This window comes from Saccostrea cucullata, unplaced genomic scaffold (assembly GCF_032062105.1).
Source record: "Saccostrea cucullata isolate Sc308-1 unplaced genomic scaffold, CSIRO_AGI_Scuc_v1 ctg1080, whole genome shotgun sequence".
NCBI lineage: Eukaryota > Metazoa > Mollusca > Bivalvia > Ostreida > Ostreidae > Saccostrea > Saccostrea cuccullata.
The window spans coordinates 1-23,365 of record NW_026924105.1 but is presented as its reverse complement, the minus strand read 5'-3'; the positions used below and the strand labels follow the sequence as shown (position 1 = coordinate 23,365).

General features: G+C 34.6%; 2 protein-coding genes and 2 long non-coding RNA genes across 4 annotated transcripts; all 4 read left to right on the top strand.

The window, feature by feature from the left end:
• The first annotated feature begins 209 nt into the window (after positions 1-209).
• Positions 210-3,101, top strand: LOC134265723 (uncharacterized). Its single transcript, XM_062747946.1, has one exon. The coding sequence runs from the start codon at positions 210-212 to the stop codon at positions 3,099-3,101; it is 2,892 nt and encodes a 963-aa protein (XP_062603930.1).
• Positions 3,102-3,493: 392 nt separating this feature from the next.
• LOC134265722 (uncharacterized) lies at positions 3,494-5,188 on the top strand. The gene has a single exon (XM_062747944.1). It carries the CDS (start codon positions 3,494-3,496, stop codon positions 5,186-5,188), a length of 1,695 nt encoding a protein of 564 aa, XP_062603928.1.
• A 6,471-nt stretch (positions 5,189-11,659) lies between these two features.
• LOC134265719 (uncharacterized) lies at positions 11,660-13,855 on the top strand. The gene is made up of 3 exons (XR_009991807.1): positions 11,660-11,707; positions 12,080-12,242; positions 13,484-13,855. It is a non-coding gene; the product is annotated as an uncharacterized LOC134265719 (long non-coding RNA).
• Positions 13,856-19,393: 5,538 nt separating this feature from the next.
• Positions 19,394-21,584, top strand: LOC134265718 (uncharacterized). The gene is made up of 4 exons (XR_009991806.1): positions 19,394-19,511; positions 19,693-19,789; positions 20,136-20,303; positions 21,505-21,584. It is a non-coding gene; the product is annotated as an uncharacterized LOC134265718 (long non-coding RNA).
• The last annotated feature ends 1,781 nt before the right edge of the window (positions 21,585-23,365 follow it).

Sequence of the window (23,365 nt, the reverse complement as noted above, 5' to 3'; positions counted from 1 at the left end):
GTGAGAAAATTGCAAGCAGAGAAATCAGTTGCAATGGCAGAAGCAAGACTCAAGGCCTACTCGGATTTGATGCAGGGGGATGTGAACATTGCTGCAGCCACAAGCAGACGTCAAACTGAACATGACACTTCCTGTAGAAGCCGTCCAACTGACCTGACCCCCCGGCTGTTACGACTATTGTTAGCCACCCTACGATTACACCAGTCGTCATGTCTACTACTCGTCCTACCGTTACACACATTGGGAGGTCTACTTATACTCCGTTCAACCCACCTACTTACAACGCTACAGTCAACTCGAACAGCACCACAAACGATGATTCTACAACAAGTATCTTAGCAAAGGTGTTTGCAGACTCAGTGAACCTTAATAGGCTACCTATACCTGAGCCGTCAGTGTTCACAGGAGATCCACTTAGATTCGTAGAATGGAAGACAGCCTTTCATGCATTGATAGAACATAAAGGCATTCCTGAGCAAGAGATACTATTCTATTTGAAGAGAAACGTGGCGGGTGAAGCACTACAAGCCATAGATGGATTCTTCTACAATGGAAGCAACTCTGCATATGAAAACGCCAGACGAGTCCTGCAGGACAGATACGGACACCCATTTGTTATGCAGAAGGCATTTAGGAAGAGACTAGAGAATTGGCCCAAAATCACAGAAGGGAATTCAAAGGCTCTCAGAGATTTTGGAGACTTCCTACTAGCCTGTCGAGATGCAACGCCTCAGGTTCCAAGCCTTAAAATTCTGGACGACTGCTCTGAAAATCAGAAACTATTAAGCAAACTTCCTAATTGGGCTGCACTGCGTTGGAATCGTCAAGTTCAAGAAACTATTGACTCTACTGGTGAATATCCATTATTCTCCAAGTTTGTGGACTTCGTCGTAAACGAGGCTCGCATTGCTTGTAATCCAGTCTCGTCAATCTATGCGCTCAAGGACACTGACACAAAACCTGCCAGAGAGCACAAAAACTCGAGTCGCAAAGCAAATGTCCTCGCAACGACTTCAACTCATCAGCACAATGCAACGGGAACTGACATGAGACCCAACTTATGTGATTATTGTGAGAAAGAAGGACATCCCTTGTTCAAGTGCGAGAAATTTATTGACTTGTCTATTGATGATAAACGAGTGGTAGTGCGTAAGAAAAACCTGTGCTTTGGATGTCTACGCAAGGGCCACAGAAACAAGGACTGCAAGAAGAAGCATACGTGTGGTATCTGCAAGGGAAAACACCCAACCTGCATGCATGAAGATGAATCACCAACAAGAAAGCAACAATTAGAGGTCAAGGTAGCCAGTTCCTCTCGTGTGAGCAGAGGATATGGTCACAGCACCTCCATGATCGTTCCAGTGTGGCTTTCTGTTCAGGAGAACCCCTCGCACGAGATATTGACATATGCTCTCTTAGACACACAAAGTGACACTACCTTTGTACTAGACGAAACGGCTGCTGCCTTGCATGTGAATAGACAACCAACACGTCTCAGCTTGTCTACCATGACCTCGCAGCACACTATCATTAACAGTTTCCGTATACAGAACCTGATAGTGAGAGGGTTCAAGTCTACCGAATTTGTGACAATAGACAATGCATATACGAGAGACTTCATTCCTGCGGATCGCTCACATATACCTGAAAAGAAAACCGTAATGAGCTGGCCACACCTGAAGGAGCTTAGCAACGAACTACCACCTCTTCAGTCATGTGAATTTGGACTCTTGATTGGATACAATTGTCCTCAAGCTCTTGTACCAAAAAAAACTCTAACAGGAAACGAGAACCAGCCATATGGCATCCAGACACTGCTTGGTTGGAGCGTGGTTGGATACACAGATCGCACAGACTCGGACGTTACTGTGGTTTGTCACAGAACTTCAGTGAAGGAGCTGCATAGCTGTACACCCAGGGATGTCATAAAAACTTTGGAGAAAGACTTTGCGCATGACAAGAATGAAGATATAAAGATATCTCAAGATGATATCGCCTTCCTTAACTTTATGAAAGAAAACATACAGCAGCATGAGGATAAGCATTTGGTAATGCCTCTACCATTCAAGGAGCGACCCTCCCTGCCTAACAACAAGTCACTTGCATTGATTCGCTTAGATCATCTGAAACGAAAACTTAAAAGAGACCAGACATATCAAGAACATTACAAGACTTTCATGAGAGAAGTATTGGAAAGAGGCGACGCCGAACCAGTATCGTCAGATGGTGTCAGTGGAAATACATGGTATATCCCACATCATGGTGTTTATCACCCGAGGAAGCCTGGAAAGCTTAGAGTAGTGTTTGACTGTTCAGCAAGATACAAAGACGCTTCATTGAATGAGCATCTACTGACTGGTCTGGATCTCACAAATGCTCTGACTGGTGTTCTGTGCAGATTCAGACAATACCCTGTGGCTGTCATGTGTGATGTAGAGAAGATGTTCCACCAGTTTGTTGCAGACCGAGATTTCTTACGATTCCTATGGTGGGAGGAAGGAAACTTAGATGCAGAACCCAAAGAATATCGAATGAGAGTTCACCTATTTGGAGCGGCTTCCTCGCCAGGATGTGCTAATTATGGACTCAAGTTCTCAGCCAGAAGCCAAGAAGAGCAACTTCAAGCTGCATCATTCTTTGTGCAGAACAATTTCTATGTGGATGACGGACTAAGTAGTGTTGAGACTGAAGAAGAAACTATCAAGTTGATAGAAGACGCACAGATTCTGTGTGCCAATGGTGGATTGCGTCTACACAAATTTATTTCCAACAACAAGAACGTAATAAATTCTGTTGCTGAATCAGAGAGAGCGGCAGATGTTAAAGACTTAGACCTTTCACATGAACAATTACCTATGGAACAAGCACTTGGTATAAAGTGGAACATTGAAGAGGATTCGTTTTGCTTCAAAGCTGTCGACCAGAATGCATCTCCTACTAGGCGCAGTATGCTATCCATTGTAGCATCAATATTCGACCCATTGGGATTCCTCTCCCCTTTCACTCTGACTGGGAAACGAATACTGCAGGAGATGTGTCAAGGTAACATAGGATGGAATGACCCTCTACCCGCAGACAGACTACTTGAATTGGAAGCTTGAATCAAAGATCTACAGAACCTTGATCTCATCAAAGTCCCAAGATGCCTCATACCAAGTGATTTTGGCAAACCGATAACCTATGAGCTGCATCATTTCTCGGACGCAAGCACAAATGGCTATGGACAGTGTTCTTACCTTAGAGTTGTAAGGGGAACGAAGGTACATTGTGCTTTAGTTATCGCAAAGGCAAGAGTAGCACCTCTAAAGGTTGTAACGATACCTCGCTTGGAATTGACAGCTGCAGTATTGTCAGTGAAGGTCAATTTATTTTTGAAGAGGGAGCTGAATCTACCTATCAACAGAGAGTACTTTTGGACAGACTCTAAAGTGGTGCTTGGCTATATCAACAACGAGGCTGCAGGTTCCACGTATTTGTTGCAAACCGTGTACAGATGATAAGAGATGCAACAAAACCTCATCAGTGGCTTTACATTGAATCTGCCAGCAACCCAGCCGATCACACCTCGCCTGGACTACGTGCATCTGAAGTTAATGATTCTTCATGGTTGACCGGTCCTCCATTACTATGGCAACCCATCATCGAAAGCAGAGGTGTTGAAACAGAGTTGCAACTTGGAGACCCTGAAGTAAGATCTGCAAGATCTCTATGTACCAAAACAAAGGCTCATTCTAGTATCCTTGACATTCTGTCTCGATTCTCATCTTGGACCAAAATGATATCCTTCATTGCCAGAATGCAGAGACTCTCAAATGGTGTCAAGGGAACCTATCCACCAAACCCGGATGAAAGACTTCAAGCAGAACAAACTATCATCAAGCACGTTCAACATGAAACCTTTCAAGATGCTATCAGCGCTCTCGAGAAATCTGAAGGGCTACCAAGGTCGAACTCCCTTAAACTCCTAGAACCAATTCTACAAGATGGGATACTTCGAGTCGGAGGCCGACTGAGGAAGGCAACCTTGTCTGTTGCTTACATGAACCCAATAATCTTACCCAGAAATGGTCATATCACGCACTTGATTCTCTCACATGCTCACAAGGAAACCTTTCATCAAGGAAGAGGAATTACCTTGAACAAGCTCCGGTCTCTTGGTTATTGGATTGTAGGAGGAAGTAAGACGGTAGCCAGCTACATACGTCAGTGCGTTATATGCAGGAAGTTGAGACGACCGACAGAGACACAGAGAATGGCAGACTTGCCCAAGGATCGTATGGAACCATCTCCGCCTTTCACATACTGCGGTATGGACTGTTTCGGCCCATTTATTGTGAAACAGGGACGGAAGGAAATAAAACGATATGGGTTACTATTTACCTGCATGTGCTCTCGTGCTATCCACATTGAGATGTTAGATGACATGTCTACAGACGCCTTTATCGATGTTTTGCGCTGTTTTATCGCCATTAGAGGAACCGTGCAACAGTTGCGCGCAGATCAAGGAACCAACTTCATTGGAGCTAAGAATGAATTCCAGAAAGCACTTAACAAGGAAAGAATATGTTCATTCTTAGCAGAGAAACACTGTGAATTCGTGTTTAACACGCCCAGTGCTAGTCATACAGGAGGTGTGTGGGCACGTCAAATAAGAACCGTCCGTAACATACTCAACGCCATATTATTACTTTGTCCTGGAAGGCTAGATGATTCCAAACTGAGAACCATATTCTACGAAGCAATGTCTATTGTAAACGGTCGCCCACTAACGGTCAGTGAGATAGACAACCCAGACTCACTGGAGCCGCTTACTCCGAACCACATCTTAGCTGGGAAGACCATTTCTCCCCTTCCCCCTCCTGGAGAGTTCGTGAAGGAAGACATGTATGTCCGTAAACGTTGGAGACGTGTACAGTACCTTATGGAACAATTTTGGTCCCGTTGGAGACATGAGTACCTGGCTCAGATCACCTTACGACAGAAGTGGCATGGAGTTCGTCGGAACATCAAGGAAGGGGACATTGTTCTGGTGAAGGACGTTGACCTGCCACGCAACCAATGGCCTCTCGGTAGAGTTGTTGAAGCCAACCCAGATGATGATGGTCTTGTACGGAGAGTCAAGGTGAAAATGCAGTCTGGAGTTCTGGAGAGAACAGTTCATAAGCTTGTGCTACTCATTGCAAATTAATGTAACTGCTATGTTATTGTTGTATGTTGTAGTGTAGATGATAACGTAGATTGCATAGTTTGAATTTCTAAAATCATGATGATTTTGGTGGGAGTGTAAATGTCATAATTTTTATTTTACTATAATTTTAATGAAGTTTATTTTATTTGTAATATTTTGTTAATCACATATGTGTAACAATGTTTGGTAAATAATTCCGGATAGACAATCTTCTTATATTTGGGTCCGGCTACTATTTGTATATTACGTAATTTCCGCCCAGCATCTTTGTACATCCTAACGTGAACGAAAGAACGACAAAAGTTAAAACTTTAGCGACTTGGTCAGGAGAACAAGGTAATTAGAAATTATGCATCTCATATATGCTCATAGTAACGTTTAACGTCCCTGATCTTGTTAGTTAATGTTTCTGATTTAGTATAGATATAACGATTACTCTGTATGTAGAGCATTTTTGTACAAGCATGGCTAGTGTTGTTTTATACATGGCGCCAATTTGACCCACGTGTGGTGAAATTTTGATTGAAAATTATTAGTCCCATAGCAATATGTATTTTATATATCATATCAATTTAATGATTAAATAGAACTGATTTATTATGTAAATTATCGGTTGTGAGATTATTTGTCGTGCACATGGAATTTTTGTGTCATGATTTACTTAGAGTTATTGCCCTTTGTACAGTAATGTAAGGCAAGGCGCCAAGTTTGTTTACATGTGTTTAAGTGAAGTAGCACAGTCATATTTTCTGATTGTCACTGGTAATAACTTTATTGAGATTAAGTAATGAATTAAATTAAACGTATAGATATTATTCATATTACATATTACTAGTCAATTAACTGATATTATTGAATATTGAACTCTAGTCTACATGTGTATGTATACCAAAGGGTCATCTTAGTGCATGTTTCTGTACTTTATGTAATTTAGATTTTCTTGTTAATTATTACTGATAAATTTTGTATTTGTTTTTACAGTTCTTACGTTGATGTTACCATCAATAAAGACATCACCAGTATTATTAGACTTATCCCTTTTTGACCAAGCCACTAATACTTTAGTGTGCAAGCATGGCTAAGCATGGCTTCTTTTTGTTTGATGTAAGTTACATGAATACAGTTTATGCAGTTATTTTACTTTCTCCCTAAACTGAGCTAGTCTTGTATGATCGAGGAAATTCGAATGAAATATTCATTTTGTATTGAACCTCGATTAACATTCATAACTGTTGATCTTGTTTTCCTTTAAAAGTAATTTTTATACATTCATAATTATTATATAAAGTTGGTGTTGTTAGAAGGGGGGAGGGGGGTAGAGTCCAAAAAGCTTTTATTATGATCATCCAACCTATGATAGAATTTAACAGAAAACTGCACATTGTACATGGGAGTTTATCACTAATTTGTTCTTTTAATGAATAAACAAGTTTAACTATGCTGTTGCCTTATATTTAAATATGTCATTTTTTTGGTTTACTTTTTTTCTCTTTTTAGTACCAGATCACAGTGACTAGGTTGTACTGAACCATCAACAAAACTGCAGATCCTTACAAATTTAGATTGGTTATACATGTAGATCAATCGGTAGGTTTTCTTTTATGTCTTGTAAAAGACGAATTTCACATTCCTAAGAGTTATCTCCAGTTGTTGGCGTGACACTCATTTTTCCCACGTGTTAATATTTTTAATCTTCAAATCTTATCGACAATTTTAATCTGCACCTGTATTGCCAGAGTATGGGGCAACATGAAATTATTGTATTACTGTAAACATATTAAATATGGCTATGTATAATTTGTACTGCTTTTGGCGGAAAGGAACTTCCGCTAATTAAAGTACAACGCTAAATGTTTTTTACATATATCCATAAAAAAGAACATTGAGAAATGTGCTAAATCAAATCTACGCTAACTTGTTCAAAAATCAATTTTCTCCAAATATCATACACGCCAGATATAATACATTTACAGATTTGCAAATAATTTATATGACTAATGCATGTACATGTATATAAAAAGATTATTAACTATTTATAGTATTTCAGATTGACATATGTTGACTTGAGTCTATGGGTATGGGAAACCATTCTGCAGTAATGAGGAATGTGCAGGTGAAAGTGGTACACTTCCTTCAATTGCAACTTTTCGGGCCTTTCTGACAAGAAAAACCATAGTCTACCTGCTAAACGTTTCTTTGGTGCCAAGACAACCATATTCCAATGTCAAGGTCAAAAATCAAAGGCCAGAACTGATGTCAGCTGGAAAGATACCACACTGTGTATTGGACTTGCAAGTTCAAAGGTCAGTAATAAATTGACAGCTTGCATTTATATCTTTATTATTAGATAGGCCCAAGTGAGCATTTTTAAAATTAATTTTAACATTCAATAATGTTTTTACATTTATGTGTTTTTGCGAGCTTGTCGGTAATCCCTGAAAAGATGTGATTGACACTTAAATTAATTCATGAGCATTTCAAATTGTCTATCTGCTTACAGTTTGTTTTGACTAAAATGAAAAGCAGGAATAATACATATTGCAAATACAGATATATTTCATGTTTTCTAATGTCAAGGTCAAGGATCAAAGGTTAGAATTGATGTCAGATGGAAAGATACCACATTGTGGAATGAATTTGCATGCTGGATAGTAAATGAATGCACCAGTTTCAAGTTCAAAGGTCAGTAATAACTAAAATGACATCTTGCATTATAAACTTTTCTGATCAAACTTATTTCGATCCCTATTGTTTGTTTGTACTTGCCAACCAATCCATTTCTCTTGGCCAAAACTTTTTTCACAGATTTTGTATTACTAATTAAGTTTTACTGATAGTGTAATTTTTTAATTTTCAATTTTGCATTTTTTTTTCATTCAAAATAGGTTATAACAAGTGTAGCTTATTTATGTACACTGTATTACCTATTTAAAGTTATTTTTTATTTAACAAAAAAAAAATTGAAAACTAAAAATTTCCAAAAAACAAACATGCTGACAGACCTACTTACTTTTAAAATTTATCGGTTTATTATATTAGTGGGAATATGGTTTTAGAGTATTCTGAAGGACAATGTCGAATGTGACTCAGGTGAGCAATGTGGTCTTTGGAACTCTTTTTTTTTCTTAAAGAGAAAAATCTGTTAAAATCACTTTCATTTTCATTATCAGGGAGTCAGGGGTTTTTAGAGGGGGGGGGGGACAGTCATTGTTTTGATTACTCAACTATACAAGCTTGATAACTATGTAAATTTCAAAAAAGGAGATATGATTTTCCAACTCCCATCTGGATCTGTGCTTGTCTTATGATGTCTATTTTTCAATAATTATATGCTACCCTAAGTGCTTGATAATCAAGGTGACATACTAGTTGGTATCTTTTAGCTTTCATTTGAATTTGAAATACTAACTAGACTGAAGAAGATGATTTTTCATTTTTACAGGATTGATGTGGAAGCCTGGATGCTATGCCAATGGTTTCATTTCCTGTTGATATTATGTGGACATTGATGAGTGCTACTGCTTGGTGCAATGCAATAATGACATTTTGTAGCTCTAGAATTCACTTGACAAGAGATTGCCTTGGAGAACTCATTTTTATGTCCCTCCATTATTATGGCCTGGGCATACAGTATTTACATGTCTGACTATCCATCCTTCTGTCACACTTTGCATTTAGTTTAGTTTCATATACCAATACATATTGATGAGAGCTATTCAAGTGCTTCAACATTGTTAGCTCTGAGCAACTCAGGTGACCAATTGCTACCTGCTTTCATCCGTCGTCGTATGTCTTTCGTTGTACGTCATTCGTCGTCAATAGGTTGTAAACTTTTGGACATTTTCAACCTCTCTGGAACCGCTGAGCCAATTTCAACCAATTTTGGCATACTATTGTTTGCAGTTAAGTGTGAAATTTTACGTTACGTCACCATCTAGTTGACAGCTGCGCTCAAGGTAAATTGTACACGCCTCCTAAGCAAGCTTCACGACTGGGTGTTTCTTCTTATCCCTGATTGGTAGCTCGTACAACAAATTATTTCCGTGTCAATGTTGATAATATTAGTTGACCAATCACGTGAATTGTTTATGCAGGATGCATATGACGAAAAAGATCGTGACGTAACGCAAAACTTCACACTTAACTGCAAACAATAGTAATATAAATCTGCGGATGAAGGGGAACAAAAATTGTGAAATTCATGGCCCCTGCCCCCCTGTGGCCTTAGGTTTGGGGCCCAAACCTCTAAAATTAATCCAATCTTCAAACATCTTCTTAAATCCTGGACATCAAGCAGTCAAACTGTTGAAATTATTATAATGAGCATTGAGTCCTCTACCAGAATTGTGAAATTTATAGCCCCAGAGTCAGGGGTTCTAATGCTAGGATGGGGCTATATAGATTATATTGTGAAAGTGCATTATTTCCTTGAAAATCTTCTCTGCTCCTAGGTATTAAACAAATATACGTCAAGTTGATGTATTTTTATGATGAGCAAGAGTGTCTCTTCTGACTTGTGACTTTCATGGCCCCAGGGTCAGGGGTTCTGGAGTTAGGGCGGGGCTCTATTGATTTTATAGTGATAATGTAATAACTCTTTGAAAATCTTCTCCTCTGCTCCTGGGTAAAAGGCTAACGAATAAAGTACTTAATTATGATGAAGAAGGATGCCTCTTCTAAAATTATGAATTTCATGGCCCAAGGGTCAGGGGTCTGGTGTAGGGCTGGGCTCTATTGATTATATAGTGAAAATGCATTATTTCTTTGAAAATCTTCTTCTCTGCTCCTGGGTATTAACCCTTTCACTTCCGTACCGGTCAAATTGACCGGTGGCGCGTTAAAACACGACTTCGCGAAAATAAGATCTCCGTATCTATTTTATGGTAGCATGAAGGTATATAAACTATATATCATCTTTTTGGAAATTTTCTCTACTTTTAAAATATCTAAAAAGATTATGTCTTGATTGCCGGTATTTAATCGATTTTACGTTGTGAAGACAAACGTGACTTTTGGAAAATGGCGTAATTTTCCAAAGCAATTGCTGATTTTCCAGACGATTGAAATTTTTTTCCTGATTAACTTTATGAGGAAAGTATGGTATATTCTTAAAGTATATTTTCTTTGCTTTTAAAATATGTAAAAATTATTGTTATTACTTTAAAGTATATTTTAAAAACAAGAATTTTCTTGCACTTATGTGTTTTTTTCTCGATTTTATTCGTAATGTTTAAACAAAGCTCAGTGTTACGTTTATTTCTGTGCTGAAATAGGGAAAACAAAATAAAGCTGGTACAAGTAGAGAAAATTTCCTTTCCAACAAGCCCTTATAGGACTTCTTACCCTTAGTATTTTCTTAATTACGATAATTTGAATTTGTGACCTTCGCATAGTTTTTATGGAAAAATCGGTCAATATTTACATGTAACGTCAAGGTCGATATTGTTGCGTCTTACTCGAAACAACAAATTCTTTTATAAGACTTTTTTGACCATTTAAATATATTTTTTACTGAAATAAATGCATAATACAAAAAAAAAAGAAAAGAAAATAGATTTCAAAAAACAAATATATACGATCGTTCTGCCTTTTGTGTGAAGTGAAATGTTAATTTATTCATCCACATGTAATGATGTATATTTCATGTAGTGATATACAATGCTGATAAAAATTGTAGATTCCTTAAACGTCGATCTTTACTAAAAAAAAATCAGATTTTTAATATTATTGTATCTTGTTATACTGTATTCTTAATTTGCAATTTGATTAGATCTATATTGGCACGAGATTTAACAATACAAAAACTCGCATTTATAAATAAATACGACTCATCACTGTATGAGTTGATACGAATTGAAATAACCACGTTTTTCCGCTATGGTAGCAGTTTGCAGTGAACAACATGATGGCGATCCGAAATCTGAACGTCAATTTTCATGATTATTTCACGACGAAGATCATCACATCAATGAATCAAATATGCAACAATACTTTCATCTGTGAATACCTACTTGCTAATCCCACCATGAACTACGAAGGCCAATTGTAAAGACGCCAATGAACAGGTAAATTTTTGTTTTGGTATTGAAAATTTCAATACGGACATGCCTTTGGTATTAGCAGGTGAGAATACGTGTATATTGACTGAATAGTTTAAGATTAAAACGCAATGTATGAATTAGTTCACGTTCAAAAGAAAACTAAATGTACACATGTACTAGATCTTCATATTTTAGTGTGTCGTGCGTATTTCGTATTGTTCAGCCAATTTTGTGTTGCTTTTGAACTTTGATGCTTTTGACAATCACTCGAAAGTTCAAAGTAAAATCAAAGTTGCCATAATAATGGATAGTTGTTTTCAGTATGTGTGTACCAGTGTATACATGTACCAATTTCACATTGAATTTTTAGGGTGCTGGCACCATATGCAACAATACTTTCATCTGTGAATACCCACCACTTGCTAAGCCCATCATGAACTACGAAGGCCAGTTAATATGTAAGGACACCAATGAACAGGTAAATTTTTGTTTTGGTATTGAAAATTTCTTGTGTGCCAAGTATTTCTAATTTCACAGATTTCAAAAAATAAAGTCAAATTTCATTTGTGTCATTCTCATGATAACTCGCACAGAATAATGATGTATATTGAAATCAGACCAAAACTGTGCATTCATACAAGTTTATAAACATTTGATTTATATTTTGAAAAATATATTGAGTATTTGAAACACATAATACTTATGATGATTGATTATTCATACAAACACATTATTTAAACACGTAATATAAATGAATGCCGAGATATGGAACAAGCTTTTTTAGACTGCTGTTGTATTTCCAATCTGCATAAGGTATGTGGTTAGAATTTCCATTTTCTCAATTTTTCAGACACTTTCCAATTATCGTACATCATATACATGGGTGGTCAAACTCACTGGATGGTTTATCAACACTCCCATGCTCATGAACAGCCTTGCCCCAGGAATTTTGCCCTGAAGTAACATTGCAGTCTATTGTCTCCTTTCTTTTTACAACCCTGGCAGCCATGCAGGTATGCAATCTATGAAAGCCATGAAGGGACATAGAATTTTAAAAAATTTATAAAAGTAAACCGAGTTCTCCATTTATACAATCCGTTCTCTCAGATTGACAATCTGTTATAACAAATTGCCAATTCATTCTCACAGATTATCAATTCGTTCCCTCAAATTACACAATCCGTTATCTCAGATTGTATAATTCATTCTCTTAGTTTAAATGATTCGTTCCCTCGGAATGTAAACCCTTCCCATGATTTCAATAAAATTATTTATCTGTACATATCGGATATGGTAATACATGTTTAAAGAATAGAATATTGTAGTATTTTACATCCTACCTTTTATTACATATTACGGTCCAAAATGAGAAAAATACATGAACATTTTCAAATCCATATGCTAGTACTGATATTTGTACAACAAAAAATCTTAGAGGTTTTTGTGTTACGTGTATATTAGAATAATTGAAAGTCCTAAATAGTAAAAGTGAATATGGGTCCTGTGTAATCATAATATTTCTAAAATAAATATACGTTGAATTAGTTATGAAAGAGGTTGGAAATGACCGGCTGCTGAAACAAAATAAACAGAACGCACAAATTGATTAAAATGGTTGGATGTATCTGTACATATATGTAATGAAATTCAAGAGCACTGAGAAAATCAGAAGACTGACATTGTAACAAATCGAGATCTCGAATTATTAATCTGTGAAAACAAATTACCAGTATGTAATTCGAGATCTCAAATTATGAATCAAGGGGGCGAATTAGTAATCTGTAAGATCGGATTGTGTAATTCAAGATCTCGAATTATAAATCGAGGGAACGATTTAGTGATCCATGGAATTGGATTGTCTAATTCGAGATCTCATTTTTTACTTTTTTGAAAAATTGATGTGTCCCTTCATGGCTTTCGTAACAATCTAATTAAAATTAGATCTTCCATCCACTGCTAGATTTTTTTATATGTTGCGATAGCGTAAACAGAGGCTTTAGTCAGATTGCCATATATGCTTTTTGTTTTAGTTCAGTAATTTTACCATGATGGTTTACTACAAGGTTGTTGAATTATCAGTCCTGATACTTTGACTTAGCAATATCATTTAACTACTTGAATCACATAATAAATACAATTTTAAAAGGAAAATCAAATAAATGTAGTAATTTTAGCATTCTTAATTTTATTTATAAATATAAATTCATATACACAATGACATGTATCTGTTTCAAAATATTTAAATCTTTTACAGGATAGAAGCTGATCACTTGTACTTGACAGCAGATAATAATATCTTGGACAAGTCAAAGAATTTCCTCCAGTCTTACAGAGAAATGACAGTTGATAAAAGAATGGTGGACACAAAGTAAAAGTGCTCTTCAACATTTTGTTGAAGATTTCAGTCTGATTTGGAATTCATCTTGCAATATTTCTGGATTTGTATATTTGGATATAAACGTCACATTTTCAACTTATTGACTAAACAGTTTTGCGTTAAATATTGCCAATGCTATCTATTATTATTATTTCCCTCTAAGATAACATGTCAAGTCTTTTTTGTACCCCTTAAGCTATGTTATACCAGAAAAATCTTGTAATAAAATCATTTAGTTTATTTTTTCTTGTTCTATTAAATCCATGAAAATAAAGATTATTTTTAATGGCATCAAGAGAATGGATTTTTTTGTTTAACAAAAAGATTGTATACATGTGTTGCTAGGGGTTTGTAAGAAGCAGACCAGAATTCTTTGCTTGCAAATTTTGTCTTTGCCATTTTTATCACGTCAACTATTATATGATTTATCCATGATTGAAGCATTTCAAAATTGATATTTACTTACAATTTAAAGCAGAATTCTGTACTGATATGACCTTGACACCCTTAAGAACAAGAGTGTCAAGGTCAATTTTTAATACAAAAATGTTCTTTCATTTTTATGGCCGATATCTTACATACAATGTCATAAAATATACAAAAAGTGTCGAGAATGTGTCCAGAATGTGAAATAACAAACATGTTTATAGCCAAAAACTTTAAAAAGTTGTTGCTTAGCAACCTTTTAAAGGTCATTAAACAGATATTTGAACTAAAATGATGCATGGATATTGCAGTTCTGATCCCTTCTTGAGAGTACATTCAGATTTTTCCATTTCAGCATCCATTGTGTAAAAATTATGACAAGAATATTGAAGAGTGTTGAAAAAAATTGATGAAACTTTTGCACTTAATTGACCTTTGACCTCCTAAAAATAGTTCTAATGAGGTCAAACTTTAAGAAAATTTATCTGCTGTTCGTCCCTTGTACTTTTAAGACCTCACATCTAACTTTTATTTGTGTTGGGATGCATAAATGTGTCTAGGATGAGTAATAACCGAAAATTCTTGCCCGAAAATAAAAAAAATTCTGGGTTGCTAAGTAACTGCTTTTAAGTAGCTATACGCAGAATTGAAAAAAAAGTTTATGTGTTTCATGTAGTACAGTATCATGCTTTTTTGTGAGCATATCCAAAATTTCCTATTTCAACATACATCATAGTAAATATTTAGCTTGAAGATTAAAAAGTATCAAAAAATTCCATAAAACTTTGCACTTAATTGACCTTTGACCTCCATTTTTACTAATAAGGTCAGTTGTTGAGTATCTGAATAGTCATAAAATATCATCTCTAAGACATTCCCTACAAAATGGTATGCAATATACCTAGCTTTCTCCTTGAATAAAAAGGTTGGAAATAATTTAATAATGTCATATCAAAAAGTCTCTAAAATCACCTAAAATGTGCCGGTAGAGAAAGGGTTAAACAAACTACATACATAGTTATATGAGGAAGGGTGCCTCTTTGAAATAAGTTTCAAAGTGTTACTCAGGGTGGGGCTCTATTTAATTTATTGTGAAAATGCATTAATTCTTTGAAAATCTTTTCTGTTCCTATGTATTTAACAAACTAACTACATGTACAAGCCTAGTTATACTGAGCATTTATCATTCTTCCAGAATGGTGATTTCAAGGCCCCTGGATCAGGGGAGTCATAGAGGACAGGGGGGGGGGATTAATGTTAAAGTAAATTAATTACTATATATGCTCCATTATATATAAATCAAACATTTATGATGAGGATTGATACCTTTTCAAAAATTGTGAAATGTGAGATAACACTTAGGTTTTTAAGGGGGTTTAAATTGTTAAAATCAAGGGCCAAGTCCCTTCACAAGGGGAGATAATCAAGAAAAGAAAAAATAGGATGGGGTCATTAAAAAATCTCAAGAACCACAGGGCCAGAAAAGCTGTCTCTTTAGTGTTTTAGAGCATCCTGGGGTAGTGTAGATTATAAATTGTCAATTCATAACCTCCAGGGTGTTCGGGCCACAAGAGGGAATCCAAGTTTTACATAGAAATATATTGAAAGAATCTTTTAAAATCTTCTCAAGAACCACTGGGCCAGGAAACCTGAAAGATATGTGAAAGCATCTTGGGGTAGTGTAGATTCTAGAGTATAAAAATTATCACATTTAAGGGGGTAGGGGGCCACGATAGGTTTAACAAGAGGGGAAATCTGGTAAAGAACTGCATCACGAAAGTTACTCAGGTGAGCAATGTGGTCCATGGGCCTCTTGTTTGTCTTTTGACCTTTTTTGACCTCATTTTTCTCAAATTTGTTTTATTACAATTGAAAAAAAAGAGGAACTGTGAGCAATGAGCTCACTAAATGATACCCCCTGCCTCCCATATATGTTATAACTGATGACAAAGTCCATGTTTTGCTGTTGCTGGGAAACCCAAAATACGTTCAAATCAAAAAGTAAATTAGGAGGTCACAATGGCAATATGTAATAAAGATTCTGTGAAAGTTTCATTAAATTTCACTCAATAAACAAAGGAGTTGTGGATAAGAGATGGGTACCCTAAAGCGTAACAGACGGACGTACGTACAGCTAGACGGACAAACCGATTACAGTATATCCTCCCACTTTTCAAGCGGGGGGTATAAAAAAACTGTTACATATATTATTTTTGAATAAGCTAAAGCAAGGATACATTACTTTTCAATTTTATCCATTCTTTTACCTTGACCTTCCCAGTGCATGTAGCTTTTGCTAGGTGTTGATACGAAAAAGATCCCTCATTTCTCAAAGGACCTGAGTGCCGTGTATAGACAAAATTTGTAGCTCTCCACCGGCAAGTGGTGGCGTCTCCATATGAGTGAAAAATTCTCGAGAGGGACGTTAAACAACATACAATCAATCAATCAATCATTTTATACTAGGTGTACTTTTGTAGATTTACATCTCCATATTTGTAACTCCTTCGAAATTTGCAAAAATTACTTTAAATTTTAATTTGAATTTAATTACTACTACTTCTGATCTTGAGTACGTTTTAAAATTTTAATGCACTTTCAAAATAATTTCCAATCTTTTGCATAATCTTTAGAATATCACTTGTTGTTATTAGTAGCTAATTTATCCAAATATGGATAAGAAAGCATACAAACAATTTTACCTTGACTAAATCAGTGCTACATTATGATGTCATAGTAGGCGAGATGACGTCAATTTTAAAACACATGTTTTCGTAATATTACTATTTAGAGAAGTAATATAACACTAGAAAATGTATAGAAACGTGTATACATTAAGAAAATAAATGTTTTCATTTTTTTATGCTGTATTTGTCATTTTGATTAAATGAACGACCGATGACGTCATATGTGTATATCAAGTAACTTGGGAATTCACCATGTCGAGTAAAGAGAATTTGGATAAGATAACATGTACAAAGATTTGTAAAATAGAGTTTAAAAGCAAATATTATTAATATTATGTTAAATTCATATGGAGTTCAGTTAATTTAACAGGTGTGCTAATGCATTTTTATCGATTATATTCTCTTTCGAAAGACAGTCAGCTACATATTATCCCGGTCGGCCTTCCCTCTGTCCTTTGTGACAAAAAAATGCAACAGAACAACAATAAGCTGGATATTTAAAAAAATAAAATTTGTACAGATGGAAAGTTTGCTCTCTAAAATATTTGGAAAGTGCTGCTAGAATCCCGAGTTAAGCATGGTTTTGCGAAAAAATTCAGTTCATATGTATAAAATTCAAAACATCGGGTAAGGTTTCGTGCAAATGTGTATAATTATTATTTTACTGACAGGACAGTGGGGTTCTAGCAGCACTTTTAAGGCAGAACAGATATTTTTCGACTATATTATCATGTACTCAAAAAAATTATTAACTCCAGGATCTGTTGTATCTAGCTTTTTTATTAAGGAACAATTCGCTATAAATAGAAATACGTGATGACGGGGATGTGGCGCACGTCTTTGCGTTAGACACATTCTCTACGCAAAAGTAAATAATAGTTCACTTTTATCAGCGGTCTTAGTAAATTATCAAACTGAATTTTCTTTAAAAAGTCTAAATTTCCCGAGAATGGTTTCACTGCTTCCTTAACACACTTGCGTATTGGTTCCTTCTTCATCCTAACCAAATAATTTTTTTCATAACAGGTAAGTAGCAGCTGCATTCCCATGATTTATTTTGTGGGACCGTCCGGTTTTAAGATTTAATTCCTATTGATCAGCCTCTTTAATTACTTTTATCTGTAGAGCTCGCGTTCGTTATCTTTTGTCAGACTAAAAGTGCAAACTCATAACATCCGTTTTATTTTTATATTTACTGCAATTTTTGTTATGATAATATCTTAATACAGTTGATTTCTCGTTGATATTAAACCTAAATTATCTGCAACCTAATTCCAAAATAACTTTTATTTAACACATTGTCTAGCCTCTGGGATATATAAAACCGACAATTATTGATAGATTGTAGAAATACCCGAAATACGGGCACACAGTCACAGGTTTCCTCACCACATCTTCTGATTGGTTTCTGTATCTAAAAATATCTTTTTTTCGCTGTTTGTCATTTTGGGCGCTGTCGTTACTTTGGAGATCGGAAAATGGTCAGTTGTCGTGAAATACGTACTCGATGATATTGCAGATATTTTAATAATCATTTTTAATCAGAAAATATAAGTAGTAAAGTTTAATTTACAATTTTATAGAATATTTAATTATCAAAATTTAATAAAAACTACTACTGACATTACTTTGAATGCGACTTTTATTCCAATTTGTGTTAGGTAAAATGCTCACACTCATAAAACATTAATTTGAATATTTGGAATTGGAAATTTACATCAAATTCATCAAATCAATATTTTGATTAATGAAACATGCTGAGTACGTAACTAATAGCCAATCATTTTCAGTAATTGATGTATATTTTGATATTTATATTTGGCGTTCTGTATACTAGATAACAAATTTCTACAGGTACCCCACAACTCAGCCAGTAGTTCTAAGTACAAGTTACAATATGCGCGCTCTCTGTGTAATTATTTTAGTTTTGGTCTTTTTTGCGGTGTGCCAATCTACCATTCTTTCGAGGAAATACACCGCACAACTGGAAAAAGATGATAAGAAGTCAAATGAAGACCTTTTAGGAGAGTGCAACTCTACATCAGGTATAGAGTGTGCAGCGTGTTGCCAAAGAGAGTGTAGTTTCCATGGGTTTAATCCTCAGACGAAGAAATGTCGTACCCAAACGAAGATTTTTAAGTCGGGGATGTCTAATGAGGGTGGCTGGCGATACTACTCACATAACTGTATGTATATCTGTTAATTTTCTTTATTTCATTTGCCACAAATCAGATTAGTATTATGATTTTATCGCTCAGCATTACTAAGTAATAGTTTTTTCTTATTATTTCTTATCACTTCAATTTCTGTAATAAGAATACCAGCATTAAGGAAGTATATTTTTCTATTTGTTATTTCTATGGATTGTATATACATACCAAGATTTCATCATTATTTTCTATTAGTTCTTTCTATGGATTGTGCATACATAATGTGATTCCAGTACTATTTTTATGATTTTTTTATCTACAATGTATATACATAGTACATGTAAGATTCCAGCTTTATTTCTATTAGTTATTTCTATGGATTGTATATACATTTAATGATTCCAGTTTCATTTTATGAGTTATTTCTGTGGATTGTATTTACACAGTATGATTTCTGTATTATTTTTCAGTTATCTTTTATGGATTGAAATTTTTTCTGCTTTAGTCATTCCCGTAGACTGTAAGGATCTTCAATTAGACGGATACTTTAATTCAAGGGTGTATGAAATCTACCCCAATGGAACCATCACCAGTCCTGTCCAGGCATACTGCGATATGACCACAATGGGCGGGGGATGGACGGTTTGTAGTTTATTTTAATATTAAAGCACATTATACAATGTATTTAACACTCAATGTTTTTGTTGTTTAAAAGGATATAAACTGAAAAAATATGAATATTTTTAGATTACCCGGCATAGCATAACATATTGATCACACAACTGTTTAAACACATGATTTGCTATACGTGTTAAATTTAAAGGCAATCCAAAAACGAATTACTGGATCCCTGGACTTTAACAGGAACTGGACGGAATATAAAAATGGTTTCGGTCCACCGGAATAGGATGTCTGTATTGGTAAGTGTAAATTGTTTTCAAATAGGAACTTTGTATGCCTTTAAAATTTGAAAAATAGGTGTGTCAGGTAATAGATGAAAGCGTAACAAAGATCTTAATTTAATACTAGGTAATATGTGATCTACGACATTTACATATCATGTTAGATTTATATATCAAATAAAGAGAAAAAAAGAAGGAAAGAAAATAATTTAGCGGCATATTTTTTATGAGACCAAAGTAAGCATTACTGTCTACAGCCAAGGAAAATAATTTGATTGTTCATTACGGTAGAATCATATTTATAATAGAATTAATTTGTATTTCAATGTGTTTTTTAGCTGATTAAACATACATCTTAATACAGGAAATGACGTAATCCATCAATTAACAAAAGAAAACAACCCGGCCCTTTATGTGTCCATCACTCTCCAGAATGGTACAACGCTTTATGAAATGTACGACCGATTCTCTGTCTCCGACGAAGCAGGAAAATATCAACTCTTTCTTGCAGGACCTGCCACGGGAACTTTAGGTAAGTGTATCTACGTTAAGTTCTTAAAATTAGGTTCCAATTACGTATATTATCATAATAATACTCTTCTGTATTGAAATAGTATTAAGTTGTCAAAAAAGAGAAAGATACGTTTTTTTCTGACATTTTTTTAATATTCTGTATACGTTTTCTATTCCTTGCTAATTAAACATGTTTAATATTTCAAAATATCATTTGCAGATACCATTAACATATTCAGTGGATATTGAATTTGTTATTTTCAAGTAGATGCGATTTCTAATTATACATTTTATGTACGAGGCAAATTATGTTAATTTTTTTTTACAAACAAATCCAATATTTTCATTTCTTCAACATTGTTATTCAGCTTGAGTTTCCTGATAATTTTTGATAATTCACATTTTAAGTAATACTAAAAAAAATAGTTTACAGAGCATGATAGTCTGATTTTCAATGATTCACATTTTTTACTACTACGGAATAGGAAGTTTACAGTGTGTCATTAATCTTAAATGTCGAAAGGTTTACGAAAATTTGATGATAGAAAAATTTGATCGGATAAAATAAAAAAAAAAATAAAATAAACCTAAAAAGCCAAATTCAAAAGACCTCAACGCGTTTCACATTTACATTTATTTAATTGGAAATCTACCATCTTTAAACATTCACAGATACATTCACCAATTCTTATCTCGTTATTAATGATTTACTTAGTGCTGCACGTTTTACATTTTTAAAGGCTTGGTCTCGGACAAATATTAAAATTTCATTTTTTCATGTTTTCTAAAATTTCCAGTGACCTTTGCCCCCCCCCCCCCCCCCCAATAATACCATGCTTAAAAAAGTGTAACATGTCTGTTGTTTATTGTTACACTAGAAAGGATGTTATGTGAATTGTTCAGTGTTTTGTTTTGTATTATTTTTATCTCTATTTACAGGAAAGAACAACACATTAAACTGTGTACCTCAGACGTACTTCAGTACTAAAATTAATGTGATGTAAATTAATAATTATCATCTCTGTTATATATTTTCTCTAATTCTTCAGGTGCCAGTATGATAGACACCGAGGATTCTAAGACCGAACAAAATAATTATTATCGATCATTCCTGAACTTAAAGCCGTCTATCTTAGAAGTACCTCAGTATTATTAATGACAAATAGATTAAAAATTAATAAATCAATTAATTCTGTGATTCCTTTTGTTTAATTTTATAGGTGACGCTATGTTAGACACAGCTTATTCTTCCTTCAGTCTGTCTGGGATGTACTTCTCCACCCCAGACAGAGATAGCGACAGAGGTAGTGAATTTAACTGTGCTGCTTACAGTGAAGTTAGAGGAGGCTGGTGGTTCCACTACTGTCACCGGGCCTTCCTTAACGGTCCATGGTCCCCGCAGTCCTGGATCAACCCATGGTCTCCTACAGTAACGAGTGGGACATGAGTGAAGGGGACCACCATGATGGTTAGACGGCACTAAGTAAACCTTATTAAATCATAATAACATTTTTTTTTCTGTTTTAGTATTTCTGTGAAAATTTCAGTTACATGTATAAAAGTTTTTCTTTATTGAAAAAATATTATTATACATGTATCTGTGAAGAATTAATTTTATTTTTTTCTAACAGAGGAAAGATCGACCATGGTTTTGGCAAACCCTCAAGAGAAAATTTTAAATTAATTTTATCTTGAGTTCTTTTAGATATTTCAGGGGGCCGACTATAGTTCTATTGCGCAATATTTCGCGCATCATAGTAAAATGAAGCGTATTTACTGTTTTTTATGAACCTTTTTGCTTAATTATTAAAATTAAACAAAATTTTAAAAAAAATTAGGTATATAAATGTGATTACAATTTCATATAACTGATTTTTTTTTTAACCGATTTTGCAATTGATAGGTAGGTTGTCGTCGTTGCTGTGTGTTTTTGACGTTATGTTAATCTGAAGCTCTTAAAGAAAGGGGTAATAAAAATATTATTACAGAAAAAGTAATTAACATACGCTCTTGAAATTTAAAAGATAGAAATTTGAGAATATCTCCAATATTTTTATTATGTTTTCAAGTGAATCCATTGTGTACGTCATATTTTGTAATGTTCTATAAAAATTGTAAAATTTGCTAATTTTTTGCATTTTGAGATGCCCCCTCTGGTAACAAGACGGTAGAATTTTGTGTTTCTTTCATATATTGTATAATATAGTATAACTCATCACATATTATAGCTTGAACAAAATGTCTATTGTAGTATTTGTATAATTTGCTTTAGAGTGCTAAGAATGGGCATTTTCCCATATAATCCTATAGTTAATGTACCTGTATTTTGAGACGATCCCTCAAAAATAGCTGGACAGTAGATTTCCCCCAAACTTTGCATGTACACTGAAGTTTATGTAAATTATATATGGTATGAAAATGAAGAGTTTCGCATTTGTAGTTTTCACACAATAAAACTACAGTCGACCCCCTTAACATCAAGTAAAAAACATGTAAACAAATATGTTTCCGGTAAAGGAAGGGCGTTGAACTGTTCTGTTTTAGCGATACTGAATGAATTCAGTAAAAGATGTACTTTATATGTGTTGTAATAAATTTGAAAATAGAAATATTTCGTTGTTATTTACAAACACTGATAAATGGAGATGTCTGGGCGGATAATTAGGATGTATATTGCTTTATTGTTAAACCTATTACAGTGGAACCTGTTTAATCCGACACATTTGCAATACATTTAACTGTGGTGTCCGCCATTTTATTTCATTTCTCATTTATACTTATCACAACGATCTTTACACGCTGCAATGCTACACTTTATTTATTCCGACACATACATTTGTAATCTCTCTTCCCTGTATAAGTCTAATAAGACAGGTTTTATGTAATAAAGAATTTAAGATGTTTATAAAAATAAATTAGGTATATTTGATTATAATGTTTTGAAGTATAATACGAATACGTATAAGATTATGCTTCTCTAGAAAACATACCTTTTTCCACCCATACATTATTTTGAATGGATGAATATTTATTATCCATTAATCTACTATACAAAACCCATTTTAAAATTTATATTATTAA